Source organism: Oryx dammah, unplaced genomic scaffold (genome assembly GCF_014754425.2).
Source record: "Oryx dammah isolate SB20612 unplaced genomic scaffold, SCBI_Odam_1.1 HiC_scaffold_1, whole genome shotgun sequence".
Lineage (NCBI taxonomy): Eukaryota > Metazoa > Chordata > Mammalia > Artiodactyla > Bovidae > Oryx > Oryx dammah.
The window spans coordinates 82,952,412-82,969,951 of record NW_024070185.1 but is presented as its reverse complement, the minus strand read 5'-3'; the positions used below and the strand labels follow the sequence as shown (position 1 = coordinate 82,969,951).

At 50.3% G+C, this 17,540-nt stretch overlaps 1 protein-coding gene and 1 non-coding gene across 9 annotated transcripts; one reads left to right on the top strand and one right to left on the bottom strand.

Annotated features, from left to right (window-relative positions):
• Positions 1 to 1,648: 1,648 nt before the first annotated feature.
• CARD19 (caspase recruitment domain family member 19) lies at positions 1,649 to 17,259 on the bottom strand. 8 transcript variants are annotated; one of them, XM_040245943.1, is made up of 6 exons: positions 16,826 to 17,252; positions 5,634 to 5,776; positions 3,760 to 3,913; positions 2,494 to 2,553; positions 2,177 to 2,248; positions 1,649 to 1,913 (listed from the first exon to the last, which is right to left on the bottom strand). In XM_040245943.1, the coding sequence occupies exons 1-6, from the start codon at positions 16,830 to 16,832 to the stop codon at positions 1,798 to 1,800; spliced, it is 552 nt and encodes a 183-aa protein (XP_040101877.1). In that variant the 5' UTR covers positions 16,833 to 17,252; the 3' UTR covers positions 1,649 to 1,797. The 8 variants fall into 8 exon arrangements, 5 of the variants coding, with proteins under 5 accessions (XP_040101877.1, XP_040101873.1, XP_040101879.1 ...); XM_040245939.1 differs by lacking the exon at positions 16,826 to 17,252 and adding an exon at positions 14,162 to 14,240; XR_005721874.1 differs by lacking the exon at positions 16,826 to 17,252 and adding an exon at positions 14,162 to 14,240 and having other exon boundaries at positions 2,494 to 3,913.
• LOC120867830 lies at positions 8,121 to 8,249 on the top strand. Its single transcript, XR_005722033.1, has one exon. It is a non-coding gene; the product is annotated as a small nucleolar RNA SNORA27 (small nucleolar RNA).
• Positions 17,260 to 17,540: the final 281 nt, after the last annotated feature.

Below are 17,540 nucleotides of genomic sequence, written 5' to 3'. Positions count from 1 at the left end.
TCTCACATCTGTGTGCATGTGTGTGTGTTCACACATGTGGGGAGGGCACTCTCGGGTGCTGTGTGGTCCTGGGCGCTGAGCTTCGGCTCCCTCACTGGTAATGAGGGTGGTGACAGGGCTCCACAGAGGACAGGGGCCATGTAGCCATAGCCTGGAGGGCAGCGGGCACCCATGGGCCAGCAGTGGGGACTCGGCTCATGGGGCCCCCAGGGCCAAAGGTAGAGCACCAAGCCCTCTTGGATGTGTACACTCACCCTTCTGTGTCCACAGGGACTTTTCTATGACAAGATCCTAAGCCTGAGGCCAGGAGGTGAGACAGATGGGTACAAACTCCCTGGCTGAGGAGACAGGCCCATCTCCCCAGGGCAATTACAGGGCTCGGCTCTGAGAACAAGGGGCTGTGTGGGGCCAACAAGGGGCTCCCCCGGGCCGTTAGGGGAGGGCATGAGGAGCCAGAGCCCAAGACTTCAAATGGCACAATTACACTTTTCATCTCTAAAAGTCCTAGAGGGTTCTGTGGACTCTTTCTGTCTCAGCCTCCCCTCCACCTGGGCTCAGGGATAAGATTTTATGTTCATTTCTAGGCTCTGACCATATATGCGTCCCTGACCCCCAAAGCCAAGGTCATTGCTTCCCCAGAAGGGAGGGGCTCCATCTCCCAGACAGTGGGGTCTGAGGAGCCGCACAGAGCCCAGGAACTAGGTGTTGGCTCTGGTGACTAGACAGAGACAAGAGGGCTGATGGGGGGTATCTCCCTGGGACATGTCATAGGAAGGGAACGAAATTGGTGGTCGAGCCCCTCATGTGCCGTGTTGTCCTTTCTTGGCTCAGTGACCTCTCCTTTCAGTCTCAGCTTCTTCATCAGGAGAGCAAGGGCAGCAACCCCCACCTTCTGGGGCTGCTGGGAGGAGTCAAGGCAACACATGCAAGTGTAGAGCGTCACAAGGCATTTGGCTGGTGCCCCTCCGCGGCCCTCCACCAACGGCCTGGGGTCTGGCCACATGCAAGCCCCTTGTTCTGAGCCGAGCCCTGGAACTGCCTTGGGGGCAAGGGCCTGTCCCCTCAGCCAGGGAGCTTGTACCCATTTGTCTCACCTCCTGGCCTCAGGCCCCGGATCTTGTCATGGAAACGTCCCTGAGAACACAGAAGGGCGACTGTACACATCCAAGAGGGCTCGGTGCTCCGCCTTTGGCCCTGGCGGCCCTGTGAGCCGAGGGAGGGTAACAGAAGAGTCCAGAGGGCCTGCCTATCCATCCTCCAGGCCCGCGGCTGAGGACTGGGACAGAGAGCAGATGGGCAGGGGCAGGTATCGGGACCAACAGTGCTCCAGGTGGGGGATGGCAAGAAGGGCTCAAAGTAGGGAGTTCTGGAGAGAAGCAGTGGAAGGAGGCCCCAGAAGGAAGGGACAGGACACACAGCAGGGTTACATCTGGAAGTGGGCACTGGGGGACAGCCGGGGACATTTGGGGTGGGTAGTCCACATGCAGGGGTGAGACCCAGGCTCAGAGGAGTCTGGGAAGGCAGCCTGAGCAGGACCTGGGTCTTGGGTTGGACTCAGGAAGTGAAGAACCCACAGGATCAAGCTTAGCTAGAGACGCTGTCATGTCTTGAATTGCAATCATCTAGAAAACACTCCTGAGAGAAGGGATGAGACTCAAACATTTAATATTGTTAAACACCTCTGTACAATGAAAGCAAAGTGCTTATTACACAAATTATAAATAGCAAGAAATAAACACTTAGGAAAGAAGCAAGCCCCTGGAGAGCAAACACGCAGGCGGGCAGGGCTGGGGTTGGTCAGAGGCCCCCCAGGTCATCTGTGAGAAAGGCCAGCAGGAAGCGGCTGACGTGCCTGTCAATGATGACCGGGGAGAAGCCCAGGACACGCCGGGCCCCTGGAAGCACCTTGGGGTCTGGAAGACAAGGGGGTCTCAGAACTCCTCAGAAAGGTACCTTCTCTCATCCTCGCAGCATCACAGCCCACACCTAAGTGATGTGGGTCCCCACGCCCTGCTCCCACCCAGGACCTGGACAAGGTCAGCATGGCAGGAAAGCGACGGCAGGCATGCCACGCTGGGCCATGAGGGGGCCTCAGGTGCAGGCCTCTGTCCATCTGGCAGGGCTCAGCCCCAGGGCGTAGGGAGGACTGGCCAAGGCCTGGCCCGGCAGCACCCACCTGGAGGGCAGCAGTAGATGAGAAGCGCCAGGCCTGCGGCCAGGCCGAGGCAGGTCAGGAAGGCCACAGGTCCTGGGGAGAAATGCGCATGAGCAGCTCCCCGAGCCCTGAAGGGCAGGGAGGGGTCCGGAGGCCTTGAGGACAGGCTCACACCCTGTGCTAGGGTCAGCCAGGCAGGGATACCCCTAGCGAGCACCCTAAGTGGGTCTGTCCAATGGGCAGCCAGGACCGGAACCCAACTTGGAATGAGAAGCCCCCGAGACAGAGGTGGAGCCCTGGGTCAGGGGACAGAGAAAAGGGATGTGGTAGGCGGTTACCCCTGTCACTGAGCTCACAGCTTGCGGTGCCCGAGTCTAGCTCTGTGCAATCTGAGTTCTCTGGAAACAAAATCACAGGGCGTGGTTAGTCACGGGGGAACTGGAGAGTAAGGTGGTCGCCTGCCATCGAGAAACCAAGGGGGCCGCCAAGGCCCCTCCCCGCAGACCACCCAGGCCCCTTGGGTTGTGTGAGTGCTGAGCCCTCCAGGCTGTGTCTGGCGCGGTGCGGGGAGGGGAGCAGTCAGCACCAGGCAAGGACCCCTGCACAGTCTGGGGTCTTCTCCTTTTGTCCACTTCATGGGAACTTGAGGACCATGGGATGGGGATTTCATTGTTCCCTGGCAACCACAAGGCACCCAACAGTGCAAACACCTTTCTGTCCCAAGTCTGATGGTGCTGAGTGAGGGCAGGGCACCCCTTCTCTTTTCCCAGATCCCCCTGGGGCTCCCCAATCAACCAGCTCCTTGATAACCCTGAGGGCACCCTGGAAGGTCCCTGACCCCAGGCAGGGCTGTGTGGTCCTGACAGCTGGGGTGACAGGACCGTTCCATGCTGCAGCTCAGGGCCCAGGCCTGCCAGCCTGTCCTTGGGGCCCCCGGTCCAGCTGAGTGGCCTGAGGTGAGCCACCTCTTCCCTCACAGCCTCCAGCCTTTCATGTGAGGATTGAGGGACAGTAGCCACTCCCCCTGGGGACCTGGGTACAGAGGCCTCAAGACTGAGCTGCCATCCCTACCTGAGCCTTCCCTGTACCCATCCTGGCAGCTCAGAGGATCCCTCTTAAGCCTCCTGGGCCACAGGCTGGCACTTCTAAACCCAAACACATTGTCCTGGACCAGCCATCTGTGCCAGAGACTGTTGTACAGAAACATCCACACCGTGAGGATCTACCTGGGTGAAAGTAGATACAATCTCTGTCGTGGGAGGCAGTTCACTCAAGGCTGGTATGGCCTACAGCTGGGCGCTAGTTCTGATCAGAAGGGTAAGGATTCCCAGGTTCATTAGATTATAGAGGAAAGGGCAGGACTACACGCACAAGATACTTTCGTGTAAGAAATAAACAGCACAAGAAAAAGGGAGACAGAGAGAAGTAGACAGACACAGTGACGTGGAGAGACAGAGACAGGGAGCCTTGGAGACAGATATCTGTGTTGTCTGAAATACTCTCTCCACTCTCTGAGGGACACGCAAGACACAACCAGAGGGTGGTCTCTGGCAAAGGGCTGAACAAGGAGATGCCAAGGCTAGGGGGCTGGGACATGTACTTACGCAGGGCGTGCCGGCTAGGCAAGCAGCTGTGCAGGGGCTGGGCGTGGATGTACAGGGCCCGGTAGAACTCCTGGCAATCCCGCTCACCGCTCCGCTGCAGGTGGCCCAAGAGGTCGCAGAGACGCACTCGTAGAGACACCTTGGGGTTCCGGAACTGGAGGAGGAAGGGGCACAGAGAGATCAGGCTGGAGGACTCTGGATTCACCCCCCTGCCCCAGCCTTCTCAGTGGCTGTGATGCCACCTTCGTGGCTGGAACACCCATGGGGAGGTAGCAATTGCTACCAAAGACTCAACCACTCCCATGCAGTGCCCAAGACTGTGCTGCTGCTGCTCCTGCTGCTAAGTCGCTTCAGTTGTATCCGACTCTGTGTGACCCCATAGACGGCAGCCCACCAGGCTCTCCTGTCCCTGGGATTCTCCAGGCAAGAACACTGGAGTGGGTTGCCATTTCCTTCTCCAATGCATGAAAGTGAAAAGTGAAAGTGAAGTCGCTCAGTCATGTCCAACTCCTAGAGACCCCATGGACTGCAGCCCACCAGGCTCCTCTGTCCATGGGATTTTCCATGCAAGAGTACTGGAGTGGGGTGCCATACGGCCACTAATCCTTGCACTCCCACTGAGGCCTAGACAGGTCACCAAGAAAGATGGTGGTGACATTATTCGAAGTGTGGAAACTTAGCGGCTTGCTAACTTGGTCTTCCCACGTGTAAAAAAGGAAATAATAATAAACCCACACAATACGATCATTAAAGGGACCCTTCAAGGTAATGGCATAAATGATAACTTCTAGTAGTTCATAGTCTACAGGAATGTGATTCGAGTTTTAAAAAATATATCAAGGGTTAAGGAGAAAAAACAGGTGGCTTTTTCGATGTGGCTGATTGAGAAATATGTGGTTGTAAAGGTCAATGGACAGGGTACCTGCACTGACTCCCAGAACATGGGACTATGGCCCGGTGCTGCCACCTGGTGGTGGTGGACCATTCTACAAGAAACTAGAGTTGACCCACAAAAGGACAGAAACTGCAAAGCAAAGGCAGGTGTGCAGCAGAAACCATGGGTATCTATGAGGAATGGAACCGTGGGGGTATGTGTGTGTGTGGAGTTTCCTTTTTCTCATGTGAACATCTGAAGCTTTTCAAAATTTTTTTTTAAATAGCGAATGCATATTTGACTTTTAATTACAAGACAGAAAATTGAGCCCCTAATTTTTAACTTACTGGACTACTTTTATAACACAACAAGCATCTGAGCCAGTAGCAGGGTGTGGGTGGATTCTAGCTCTGTTGAGGATCAATATCATCTGTCCCCTGGAGAGGCCTCAACCCTCCAGAGAGCCCTGCCCGTGGCCCCAAGAGGAGAAGGCCTCGCTCTGTCACCCAGCTGGGAGGCAGGCCATGTGCCCCAGAGCCCCAGCTAGTCTCTGGCACCCACCCCCAGTGCCACAAGGGAGCCAGAGAAGTGGGTGGGGTGCGCAAGGAGCACCCACTCTCATCCAGTGTCCCTGAACAGGACGGGCCAGATCACACTCAAAATGACTGCCCATTTGGAACTTTTAGGAGATGCTGAGTGAAGAGTTCTGCAGCACTAGGTAGAGTGAATCTGGTGTCCCTGCTCCCCTCCCACCCTGGTACTCCCCCATTCCCCTCCCGGGTCTGTCTCATGTTGTCACACATCTCCTGTGAGCCTCCAGCATTTCTGAAAGGGGCTAGAAGTTCTGATGGCATCTAAAGAGACTAAAGCTCAGAAAAATGATGTTCTAGGCCCAAGGTCACCCCAAGGAGATAGGTTTTCACCTCCAAGCTATCCTGCCCCCAGCTTCTCCCAGCCCAGAGAGGAAGGGATGGGAAAGCAGCCTCAAGTTCATTGGCACCTTTTCCGCATCCTTGTTGCTGAGGATCTGGGGATAGTAGCGGTTTAGCTGGAGGATGATCCTGTCCACCTGCTGCTCACTCAGGCGTCCGAGGCTGGTGAGGAAAGGAGTGTCCTGGACTAGGCGATCACAGTAGGTTTGCTCTGAAACAGAAGCAGAGAACACAGAAGGACATGAGCCAGCACAGCCCAAGGAGGGGTTGTCGAGTCCCACACACCATGACACAGCCATGGCAGGGACTCCTCACAGTCAGGTCCCGTGCCCACCAAGAGGTGTACCAGCTGTAAGCATCTGGACAACTGCTGACATCCCAACTCATGCACAGCCCAGGATTCCCCCATGTCATGCCAATCCCCTTGCAAAACAGTGGGGTGGGTGGGTGCAGTGATAAAGGTACAGAGCTCAAAAGCAGAGCAGAGCCTCCGGCTCCTCCTCTCTTCTATGCCTGAGAGCTTATCACCAAAAAACTCAGGAGGGTGAAGAGTCTGCTGTCTGTGGGGTCCCCCAGTGCTCTCTGGAAATAGCAGCCTGAGGAAGGACACAGCAGCACAGAGAAGGCCCAACTCCAAAGCTCCTACAGCCACTGTTGTCATGGGGACAGGAGACACACAGACAGAAGCACAGGGTTTAGAGGGGCCTGGTCACTTTTAGCTGGCATGGCCACCGGACATAGTATCTGCAAGGCCTTGGGAAGCTGCCGCAAACAGCAGACCAACATGCCTGCTACCCAGGAAGCTGGGAAATGCTTTTCCTTTTGTTTTTTCTTTCAGAATCATCATTAAAACATCACTGTTACACTATCTTTCCCATTAAGAATGTCCCTTAGAATGACAAGCCTTTAAAGGCAGGGAGTGGATGGGGAGAAGTTGGTGGGCAGATGGCAAAGAATCTCTGAGGGAGGGTCCCAAGTCCCTGCAGTCCTAGCTACCTGAAAAAGTGCACCAGCTTATCTATGTGAGGCAGCTTGTCCTCTTTCCTGGTGGACCCAGGGGATGGGGGGGTTGGTGTGCAGGCAGGCAGAGCTGTATAGGAGGAGTTTCTGTATGTGACTGAAGTTAAGCTGGTATCAATCCAAATTAGATAGCTGTAACTTTACAATATTAAACATAACCCCCCTGGTAACCACAAAGAAAATGTCCATGGAATATACACAAAAGAACATCAAAATGTGTTACTAGAGAAAATCAACACAAAAGGAAGTAATGGAATAAATGAAGGACAAAGAAGCTACAAGACATACAGAAAACAAACAGCAAAAAGGTAGAAACAAGTTGTCCCTTATCAGTAATTAAATGTAAATGGATTAAACTCTCTAATCAAAAGACACAGATTGACAGAATAGATTTGTGATACTGTGATTTACAGTAAGATATATTCACTCAGTCGTGTCTGACTCTTTGCAACCCATGGACTATGCAGTCCATGGAATTCTCCAGACCAGGATACTGGAGTGGGTAGCCTTTCCCTTCTCCCAACCCAGGGATCAAACCCAGGTCTCCCGCATTGCAGGCAGATTCTTTACCAGCTGAGCCACCAGGGAAGCTCATGCCTACCTAAGGAAGCCTCCATAACCTTCCCCCTCATCAAAGCGGGGTTTGGAGCACCTCCCAGTTACTAAATGCATGGAGGTGCCTGGGAGGAGCATGGAAGCTCCATGCCCCTTCTCACTTGTTTTGCCCTATGCATCTCTTCCACCTGGATGTTCACTTGTATTCTTGAAATATCCTTTGTAACAAACTATGAATAGTAAGTGTTTTCTTGAGTTCTGTGAACTGCTCTAGCAAATGACAGTCAGGGGAACTCTGATTTATAGCCAGTCAGTTAGAAGCACAGGTGGCAGCCTGGATTGGTGACTGGCATTTCAAGTGGGGGCAATCTTGTGGGACTGAGTCTAAAGTGAACCTATGGGGTCTGACACTCTCCAGATGGATGGTGTAAGAGTTGAGTTAAATTTATAGGACACCCAGTTGGTGCCCACCAAAGAACTGGAAAGTTGCTTGACAGAGGAAACCCCCCATACATTTGGCAGCCCAAAGTGTCAGAAATAAAAGTGTTGAGAAATATGCATCGAGAAAAGAAATGCAAGAAGGCAAAGTGGTTGTCTGAGGAGACCTTACAAATAGCTGAGAAAAGAAGAGAAGCGAAATGCAGGGTGCCAGAGAATAGCAAGAAGAGATAAGAAGGCCTTCTTAAATGAACAGTGCAAAGTAACAGAGGAAAACAAATAGAATGGGAAGACTAGCGATTTCTTCAAGAAAATTGGATATATCAAGGGAGCATTTCATGCAAAGATGGACACGATAAGGGACAGAAACGGTACAAGGACCTAACAGAAGCAGAAGAAATTAAGAAGAAATGGCAAGAATACACAGAAGAACTATACAAAAAAGGTTTTAATGACCCAGATAATCACGATGGTATGGTCACTCATCTAGAGCCAGACATTGTGGAGTGTGAAGTCAAGTGGGCCTTAAGAAGCATTACTACACACCTCCTTTCACTGTGCCAATTGGATTTATGTCTTTATTGGTCATTCAAGTGGGGCAAAGGAAATAACCTTTTTTAAAACTCGGGCAAACTGGGTGTTTGTCTTGTAACCTGTCAGAGGAAACATTGTAAAAGAAAAAAAAAAGAAGAAGCATTACTACAAACAAAGCTAGTGGAGGTGACAGACGTCCAGCTGAGTTATTTCAAATCCTAAAGGATTTTAAAGTGCTGCATTCAATATGTCAGCAAATTTGGAAAACTCAGCAGTGACCACGGGACTGGAAAAGGTCAGATTTCAATTCAATCCGAAAGAAGAGCAAGGCCAAAGAACATGTAATCTACTGTACTATTGTGCTCATTTCACATGCTAGCACGGTTATGCTCAAAATCCTTGAAGCTAGGCTTCAGCAGTATGTGAACTGAGAACTTTCAGATGTACAAGCTGGGTTTAGAAAAAAGCAGAGCAATCAGAGATCAAATTGTCAACATTCACTGGTTCACAGAGAAAGCAAGGGAATTCCAGAAAAACATCTACTTCTGCTTCATTGACTATGCTAAAGCCTTTGACTGTGTGGATCACAACACACTGTGGAAAATTCTTAAAAGAAATGGGAATATCAGACCACTTTACCTGTCTCCTGAGAAACCTGTATATGTGAGTTAAAAAACAGCAATTAAGACAGGACATAGAACAACTGACTGGTTCACAACTGGGAAAGGAGTGTGACAAGGCTGTATATTGTCACCCTTATTTAACTTAAATGCAGAGTACATAATGTAAAATACTGGGCTGGATGAATCACAAGCTGGAATCAAGATTGCTGGGAGAGATATCAACAACCTCAGATATGAAAATAATACCACTCTAGTGGCAGACAGTGAAGAGGAACTAAAGAGCCTCTTGATGAGGGTGAAAGAGGAGAGTGAAAAAGCTGGCTTGAAACTCAACATTCAAAAAACTAAGATCATGGGATCCTGGTCCATCACTTCACAGCAAACAGAAGGGGGAAAAAGTGGGAGCAATGACAGATTTAATTTTCTTGGGCTCTAAAATCACTGTGGATGGTGACTGTAGCTGTGAAATTTAAAAATCCTTACTCCCTGTAAGAAAAGCTATGAGAAACCTGCTGCTGCTAAGTCACTTCAGTCGTGTCTGACTCTTAGCGACCCCATGGACTGCAGTCCACCAGGCTCCTTCATCCAGGCAAGAGTACTGGAGTGGGTTGCCATTGCCTTCTCCTATAAGAAACCTAGACAGCATATTAAAAAGCAGAGACATCATTTGCCAACAAAGGTCCGCCTAGTCAAAGCTATGGTTTTTCCAGCAGTCATGTATGGATGTGAGAATTGGACCATAAAGAACACTAAGTGTTGATCTGATGCTTTCAAATTTGGTACTGGAGAAGACTCTTGAGAGTTCCTTGGACTGCGAGGAGATTAAACCAGTCAATCCTAAAGGAAATAAACCCTGAAAGTTCATTGGAAGGACTGATGCTTAAGCTCCAATACTTTGCCCACCTGACGCAAAGAGCTGACTCACTGGAAAAGGTACTGATGCTGGGAAAGACTGAAGGCAAAGGAGAAGGGGCTGGCAGAGGATGAGATGGTTAGACAGGATCATTGACTCAATGCACATGGATTTGAGCAAACTCTGGGAGAGAATGGAGGACAGGGGAGCTTGGCGTGCTATAGTCCATGAGGTCGAAAAGAGTTGGACATGACTTAGCAACTGAACAACAACAACATATTGAGAAGGCCCACATGCAGCCATGAAGATCCAGTGCAGCGAACAACAACAAATCAGTGCCCTCCTTAAAGCAGCCCTTTAAGTGTTGACCCTTTCTGGCCAGGCCAGTGTCAACATTGGGAGCCTCATCTGCCACATGGGAGGCTGGAGGACCTGCCCCTGGCAGCTGGCGCAGCACCAGCAGTAGGTCCAATCCTCTTCACCACTGCTGCCCTAGCTGAGGAGAAGAAAGCAGAGGCAAAGAAATAAGAATCTGAAAAGTCTAATGATGACATGGGCGTTGGTCTTTTTGACTAAACCTCTTCAGTAACACATTCAATAAAAAGCTGAACTCTTAAAAAAAAACTTAAAACAGGAATAAAACACTTAGAAATAAATTTAACCAAGGAGATGGAAGACTTGTACACTGATCTACAAAACACTACTTAAAGAAATGCTAAAAGATACAAATAAATGGAAAGACATTCCATGTCAACGGTTTGGAAGACTTAATATTGTGAAGATGACAATATTACCCAAAGTGATCCAGGAATTCAATGTAACCCCTATCCAAACTGCAGTAAATCTTTTTTTTGTCTTTTTTTCATCCTAATGTTCATATGGGATCTCAAGGGACTTGTGCAGCCAAAACAATCCTGAAAAAAGAACACAGTGGATGATTCATACTTCCTCATTTCAAAATTTACTACAAAGCTACAGGAATCAAAACTGCGGTACTGACATATAGACCAATGTAATAGACTAGAAAGTCCAGAAATTAACCCTATTTTGAGGAAAAAAAAAAAAAGAGTGAAAAGACAATCCATAGAATGGGAGAATATATTTGCAAAGCATGTATCTGATTAGGGATTAATAGATATAGAAAGAGAGAGAATATAAAAAGAACTCCTACAACTCAACACAACAAAAAATCCTACAAAATAACCAATACAACGATGAGCAAAAGACTTGAACAGATATTTTTCCAAAGGTGGACAAATGACTGCTAAGTACATGAAAAGATGCTCAACATCACTAGTCATTAGCAAAAAGCAAGTCAAAATACAATAAGATATCATTTCACACTCATTAGGGTAAAATAAATATATGGAGAGGGGGATATGAATATGAGGATGAGAAACTGGAACTCTCATGCACTCCTGGTGGGCAGGTAAAACGGTGCAGCTACTATGGAAAAGAGTATGGCTATTCCTCAAAAAGTTAAATACATCCGCAATTCCATGCCTGGGTATACACTCAAAAGAATTCAAAGCAGAGACTCAAACAGATATGTGCACGTCACGTTCAGAGTAGCGTTTATTCACCAAAGCCCAAAGGTAAAAACAACCCAAGTGTCCACAGACAGATGAACAGATAGACAAAATGTGGTATACATACAACGGAATACTATACAATCATAAGAAGGAACGGAATTCTAATATATGGGTTCAAAAACATGGATGAACCATGAAAACAATATGCTAAGTGAAATAAATTAGACGCAAAAGGACAAATGAAGTGAAGTGTTATCTTAGCTGCTCAGTCATGTCCGACTCTTTGCGGCCCATGGACTGTAACCCACAAGCTCCTCCGTCCCTGGGAACTTCCAGGCAAGAATAGCAGAGTGGGTTGCCATTTCCTTCTCCAGGGGATCTTCCTGACCCAGGGATCAAACCCGGGGCTCCTGCATTGCAGGCAGACTCTTTACCATTTGAGCCACCAGGGAAGCACATACAAAAGGACAAATGTATTATTCCACTATATGAACTATCTAGAATGAGCAAATTCTAAAGACAGAGAAAGTACCATAGTGATTAACAGGAGCTGCAGGTAGGGGTGAAAGGGGAGTTTTTGTTTAATGAGTACACAGTTTCTCTTTGGGATGATGAAAAAGTTCTTGAAATGCACAGTTTCACAGCACTGTGGATGTATTTAATCCCAATGAAATGGTTAAAATGGTAAATTTTATGTTCTGTATATTTTACCACACATATACATATAAATGGACATGAATCTGAGCAAACTCCAAGAGACAGCTGAGGACAGAGGAGCCTGAGCAAGCTTGCAGTCGGCCATGACTCAGCGACTGAATAAAATACATATCAAGGTAAGTGGATAATATATGAAACTGTGGTTCAGTTTAATAAGTTACAATGGAATATAACCCAGTGATAAAAAAGACCTACAAAGTTACAAAAAGACATTGAGAAAACAAATTCATTTTGTTAAAGGTTAAAGAAGCCAATCTGAAAAGGCTATATACTATATGATCCCAAGTATATGTTTTAGAAAATGCAAAACAATGGAGACAGTAAAAAGATCAGTGGTTGCCAAGAGTTATGGAAGAGGGAGGGATAAATAGATGGAGCACAGATGTTTAACCCAGTAAAACTTCTTGTATGATACTGTAATAGTGGATACAGGACATCATGAATTTTTCAAAAAACTCATACAGTGTACAATACAAGGAATGAACCATCATATTAATAATAATATTAACAACTGAAATTAATAATATTGTATCACTATTGGCTTATTAAGGTAACAACCATATAAATGCTATTAATAATAGAGGAAATAGGGTCGGGGGAGCCCTCTGTGCTATCTGCTTGATTGTCTATAAATTAAAAATGCTCCAAAAATAAATTCTAGTAATTAATAAGAAATACTATTTGGAAATTCCATTGTTGAATTTTTTTTTCTTTTAAAATTTTATCTATTTTATTTTTGGCTGTGCTAGGTCTTCATTGCTGTGCGGGCTTTCCTCCAGTTGTGGTGAGCAGGGGTGACTCTCCAGTTGCGGTGCACAGGTTTCTCACTGCAATAGCTTCTCCTGTTGCAGAGCATGGGCTTTAGGGTGCATGGGGCTCAGCTGTTGCAGCTCCCAGGCTCTAGAGCACAGGGTCAACAGCTGTGGCACAAGGGCTGAGCTGCTCTGCAGTTTGTGGGATCTTCCCAAATCTGGGATAAAACCCATGTCTCCTGCATTGACAGGAAGATTCTTTACCACTAAGCAACCAGGGAAACCCTCCATTGTTGAATTTTAAAGACGAAAAAAACAGTCACAGAAAGGAGATGAATTCTTGGATTGGGTGGTGTTCACTGGAAAGGAGCATGAAGGATTTTCTGGAGTGACAGAAACATTCTATCTTGATTTGGCCTGGACCAGTTGTTCCATGAGTATATACGTTTGTCAAAACTTAAGAGAATTTTTTCACTAAAAATGAGTGTATTTATAAGTAAACAATACCTCAATCAAGTTGATTTTTAAAAAACAGGGTCACTGAGTTGGAACAAGTGGGGCCTCCTCCCGATTTCTTCCATGGGCCCAACTCAATAGACCGTTTACCTTCTCATCTCTCTCTCCTGATGCTACCTCCTCCTGGATGGTCTATTCTCCCTAGAATAAGAACTTCTAACTTTTGATTCTCCCAGTCTCTGAAAGTATATTTTGAAGACAGACTTGTCAGCAGCTCCAACATGGTAAAGAAGCCATGGACAGGGATGCAGAGACATCTGTCACCAGCATGTGGCAGGACCCTCCTGGCCACTTGGCTTCATCACCTGTAGCCTCTCTGATTAAAGAGTTAATAATATTGGCCATAGTTCATGGACTAGGACCCATGCTTGGGCATTCTGGGAGCTCTGTACATCACCATTCTTCCATCAGCTCTGCTACACAAGCATGACCACTACCCTCATTTTCAGAAGGAGAAACTGAGGCACAATAAGTAGATAAGGTACCTGCTTAAGACCTTAATCAGCTGGAGAGTGATGGATTGAGTTCACGACCCAGGCACAGTGTTGGGGCCCATTTCTGCCTCTCTGATCAATCTACTAATTAATCATGCCATTTAGCTGCATCATGTCTGCTTCTGACCAAGCCATGGGCTGTCCTGCCCAGTGCTGCCAGTGTGTGCCCTGTGCATAGGGCTGGCACACACTAAGCACTCACTAAAGAGGTTGGGAACGAATGGACATAGGTCCAAGGTGTAGGGCAAGGGCTGTCAGTGGACAGTGACCAGCACTTCTGCAGTGGCTCTTCCCACCCTGCAGGCTGCTAGCCAGGGGTGCCTCCACTGGCTGGAGCTGTGAGTCACTTGGCATGATGGCATAGCCTGGGGACCACAGCTCTGGGCTCTGCCGTGCCCTGTGCTTCCTCTGGCCGTTGTCAGCTGTGCACACAAACCACACCCGGGCGGCCATTCACAGGCATAACAAAGCACAAGAAAGGAAACCAGTGTGGTCCCAAGTGACAGTCCCAGATAGGTTTTACAGGAAGGAGGAAGAGGAATGCTCTGGCAGAAAAACTCACCAGACCTTCGCCAGCAGCCTTTGCTAAGCCCTACCTCCCCCATCGTTGTTTTTTCCTTTGGTTGCGCTGGGTCTTCACTGCTGCACGCAGGCTTTCTGTAGTTGCGGCAAGCAGGGGCTACTCTTCTTTGCAGTGGCTTCTCTTGTCGCAGAATACAGGCTCTAGGCACACAGGCTCAGCAGTTGCAGTGTGCGGGCTCTAGGGCAGGTGGATTCAGCAGCTGCGGCACACGGCTCAGTAGTTGAGGATCAACGGGCTCCAGAGCACAGGCTCAGTAGTTGTGGTGCACGGGCTTAGAAGCTCCGTGGCATGCTGAATCCTCCCAGACCAAAGATCAAACCCGTGTCCCCTGCATCAGCAGGTGGATTCTTATCCACTGTGTGACCACGGAAGTCCTCCTCCCCCATCATCTTGCCCTACTGGCACCACAAGCATGGTTAGGCTGGCCAACCTGTTAGCCTGACCTGGCACTGGAGGCCCTGTGGGAGCTGGCCTCACTTGCCCTGACCAGGTCTCCCAGCCCCTGAGCCAAGCCTGCACAGCAACGCCCAACTGCAGCATTCTGCCTCGGATTCCCAGGGACAAGAACACCTCTCCCTATGGTTTCCACCTGGCTAACTCACACTCACCGTCCTCCCCTCAAGAGACTTTCCTGAGTTCCCCACCCACCACCACCCCCAACAAAGTCCAGATGCTTGGGCCTCAACCTCCCCTCCCAAACTGAATCTCCCAGAATCCCCTCCTGTCCCAGTGTCCAACCAGGCATGGAGCTGCGAAGCCCACTCCCCAGCACACCACAAGAAAGGGGCTGGTTCTGCAGCAACAGTAATTGCTACAGTGATACTTGGTCCTCCACACGCTCACTCTGCGACCCTTTGTAAAGGCCCCAGAACGAGACAGGTTGCTATTGGTGCATGGACACAGTAAGCCAGGAACTTGGGACCTACAGCCTTGCAGGCCTGTTCATTTGGCCCTCCCAGGCCTGTACTCTCTGGGCCCTAGGTCCCCATCCCCAAAATGAAGGGCTCTGAGGGAAGAGGTCTCTAGAGGCCCAGGACACAGAGACAGCAGGGAGAAGGGGGACTGGTGGGCATGGGCAAGGTCTAGTCCTGGATCCACCACTGACTGCCCCAGCAGTCTAGGGCACCTGCCCAAGCTGAGTCTTTGCTTCCTCATCACACAGAGATTCCATACTTCCCCATACAGCAGGCCTGAGTAGCAAGGGCCTGATACAGGGCCAGATGCACAGTAGGTACAGTAGACCTTTGAACAGTAGGGGGTTGGGGAACAGACCCTGAGGAGTCAGAAACCCACACGTTACTTTACAGTCAGTCCTCCGCATCCATAATTTTGCATCTGAGAATTCAGCCAACCTCAGGTCAGGTAGTAGTATGTATGCATTGAAAAAAATCCATGTATTTGAAACCATCACATTTGACACCCTAGGTCAGAGGATCAACTTTACTCAGAAATAGCAGCCACAGATTAAAACCAGTTCAGAGAGACGACAGGGGAGTGAGTAGTACCTGGGGTCTCTTCTGGCTTAGGCTGGTACACTGGTGTCCTGGAAATCACCAGGTTCCTGCCCATCAAATCTTACTTGTATGTGGGACTTAGGCTGGGACTCCAGTGACAGCTACGGAGAGAATGGGGACTTCAGGGGCCTCCCAGACCCTGTGGGTCACCCTAGGTGACTTTTACCTCAGAAGCATTCCCTGAAATAAGGTATGGCTTCTGGAAGACACCACACTCCCTGATTACACTGGCATGGACTCTCATCAGCCTGTTACTCTCATGGAGCTTCTCCTACAGGGAAAGGTCCACAGAGTAGGGTCACTCTGCTCAGGATCAGGAAGGTGGTGGGCGGTCCCCATTCAAGAGAGGCCCTTGGAGGATGGCTGGGCTGGGGACTGCATTCTGGGGGGAAAAAAAGCTGGAGGGGCTGGGGCAGTCCAGATGGGGCACAAAGCCTTGGGAGACAGAGTCTGAGTGCAAGATTCCCTCGGGCCTGTCCCTGAACAAGGGGTGCAGCCTGGGAGATACCAGAGTTCCACAGGTACCACACACTGCCCGGGAAGGCACCACCTGTTGGGCAGACTCCTCAGGGGACTCCTAATAGAAGACACAGCCTTCTGTCAGGAGTTTCTATATCTCCTGATAGAAGCACAGTAGAACCCCAGAGATTATTCCTTACCACCAATTTTACTTTCACCTCCCAGTGCCAGGCCACAGATCCTCACCCCAGCACTTCCCCACCTGCAGACATACGTTGGCCCCTGCCCTCCTGGAATCACCCAAGACCTGGTCCCCGTCCACTAATGCCTTCCATGGCTTGACCGGGCCTCACAGCACAGAACACGCCAAGGCTCGGCCCGCTCAGAAGCCTCCAGGGCATGACGTGACTTTGCCCACCAGAACTCTCCAGAGGTTGTCCATGGCCCCCGCCCCCAAGAACCCTCCTAGACCCGGCCTGGCCTCGCCCCCATAGAACCCAGCCCTGGGCCTTGCGCCGCTCTGCCGTCGTCCTGTCGACAGGGCACGCAATCACGGGCAAGGTCACTCGCCGTCGCAACGAGGAGTGGCATCGGGACACTCGGATCCTACGCGCCACCGTAGCCGCGTGCCTGTCTCCGCATGGCAGGCACGACCCCGGACCGCGCTCACCTGTCATGGCGGCGGCACGCCGTGCATTCGGCCGACCCGACCCGTCTCCCTGCCGCTGTCAGCCCGTGTGGTCGTCCGCGCGTTGCCCGTGGGCCCGGTTGACCGCCTCCCGCTCTGGCCCGCTTTTTCCCGGTGGGCCCCGCCCCTGGTATCCTCTCGGCTAAGCTTTAGCCCCGCCCTTACTGAGCCCGCCCCTTCCCGCTAGGCCCCGCCCATGGCGTCGGCGGCGCTGCGGCAGGGTCTAAAACCCCTAGCCTTCCCTACAGTCCAGCTTCCTAACGCGTGGGCGACGGACGCCGCTGAGCCCTTAGCCCCGCCCCTCGCTGGGTCCGCCCTTCCGGGAATCCAGGGTCTAGTCTTTGTCAACGCTAGGGCTCTAAACCCAGCCCTCTCTGAGCCCCACCCTTGCAGACCTTAACTAGGTCTCGACCACAACCCTGAACCCCGCCCCTCCGAAAAGCCTTGAGCCTGACTCCGGCCCACAGGAGGTGCCCTCAGCTCCGCCCCTCACTGAGCTCCGCCCCCGCTGCTCTGGGCTAAATCACCGCCGGAGTCTGACTCTAAACACCGCCACCACTCTAGCCCCGCCCCCTCGGCGCTGTCCTGAGCCCCTCCTCTCACTCGAGCCTCACCTCAACTCTGGCTTAACTTCGTTTGTAGCCCCACGCTTTTCTCCCAGTCCTGGCTCCACGTTGGGTCTGCTCTGGTCCCGCCC

Coding starts and splice junctions, on each gene's coding strand:
- CARD19 (XM_040245939.1), bottom strand. CDS start 14,204: ATGGGGGAGGTAGGGCTTAGCAAAGGCTGCTGGCGAAGGTCTG. Junction 5,777..14,161: donor AGGCTGCTGGCGAAGGTCTG/GTGAGTTTTTCT, acceptor CTTCTGTTTCAG/AGCAAACCTACTGTGATCGC. Junction 2,249..2,493: donor CTGTGAGCTCAGTGACAGGG/GTAACCGCCTAC, acceptor ATTTCTCCCCAG/GACCTGTGGCCTTCCTGACC.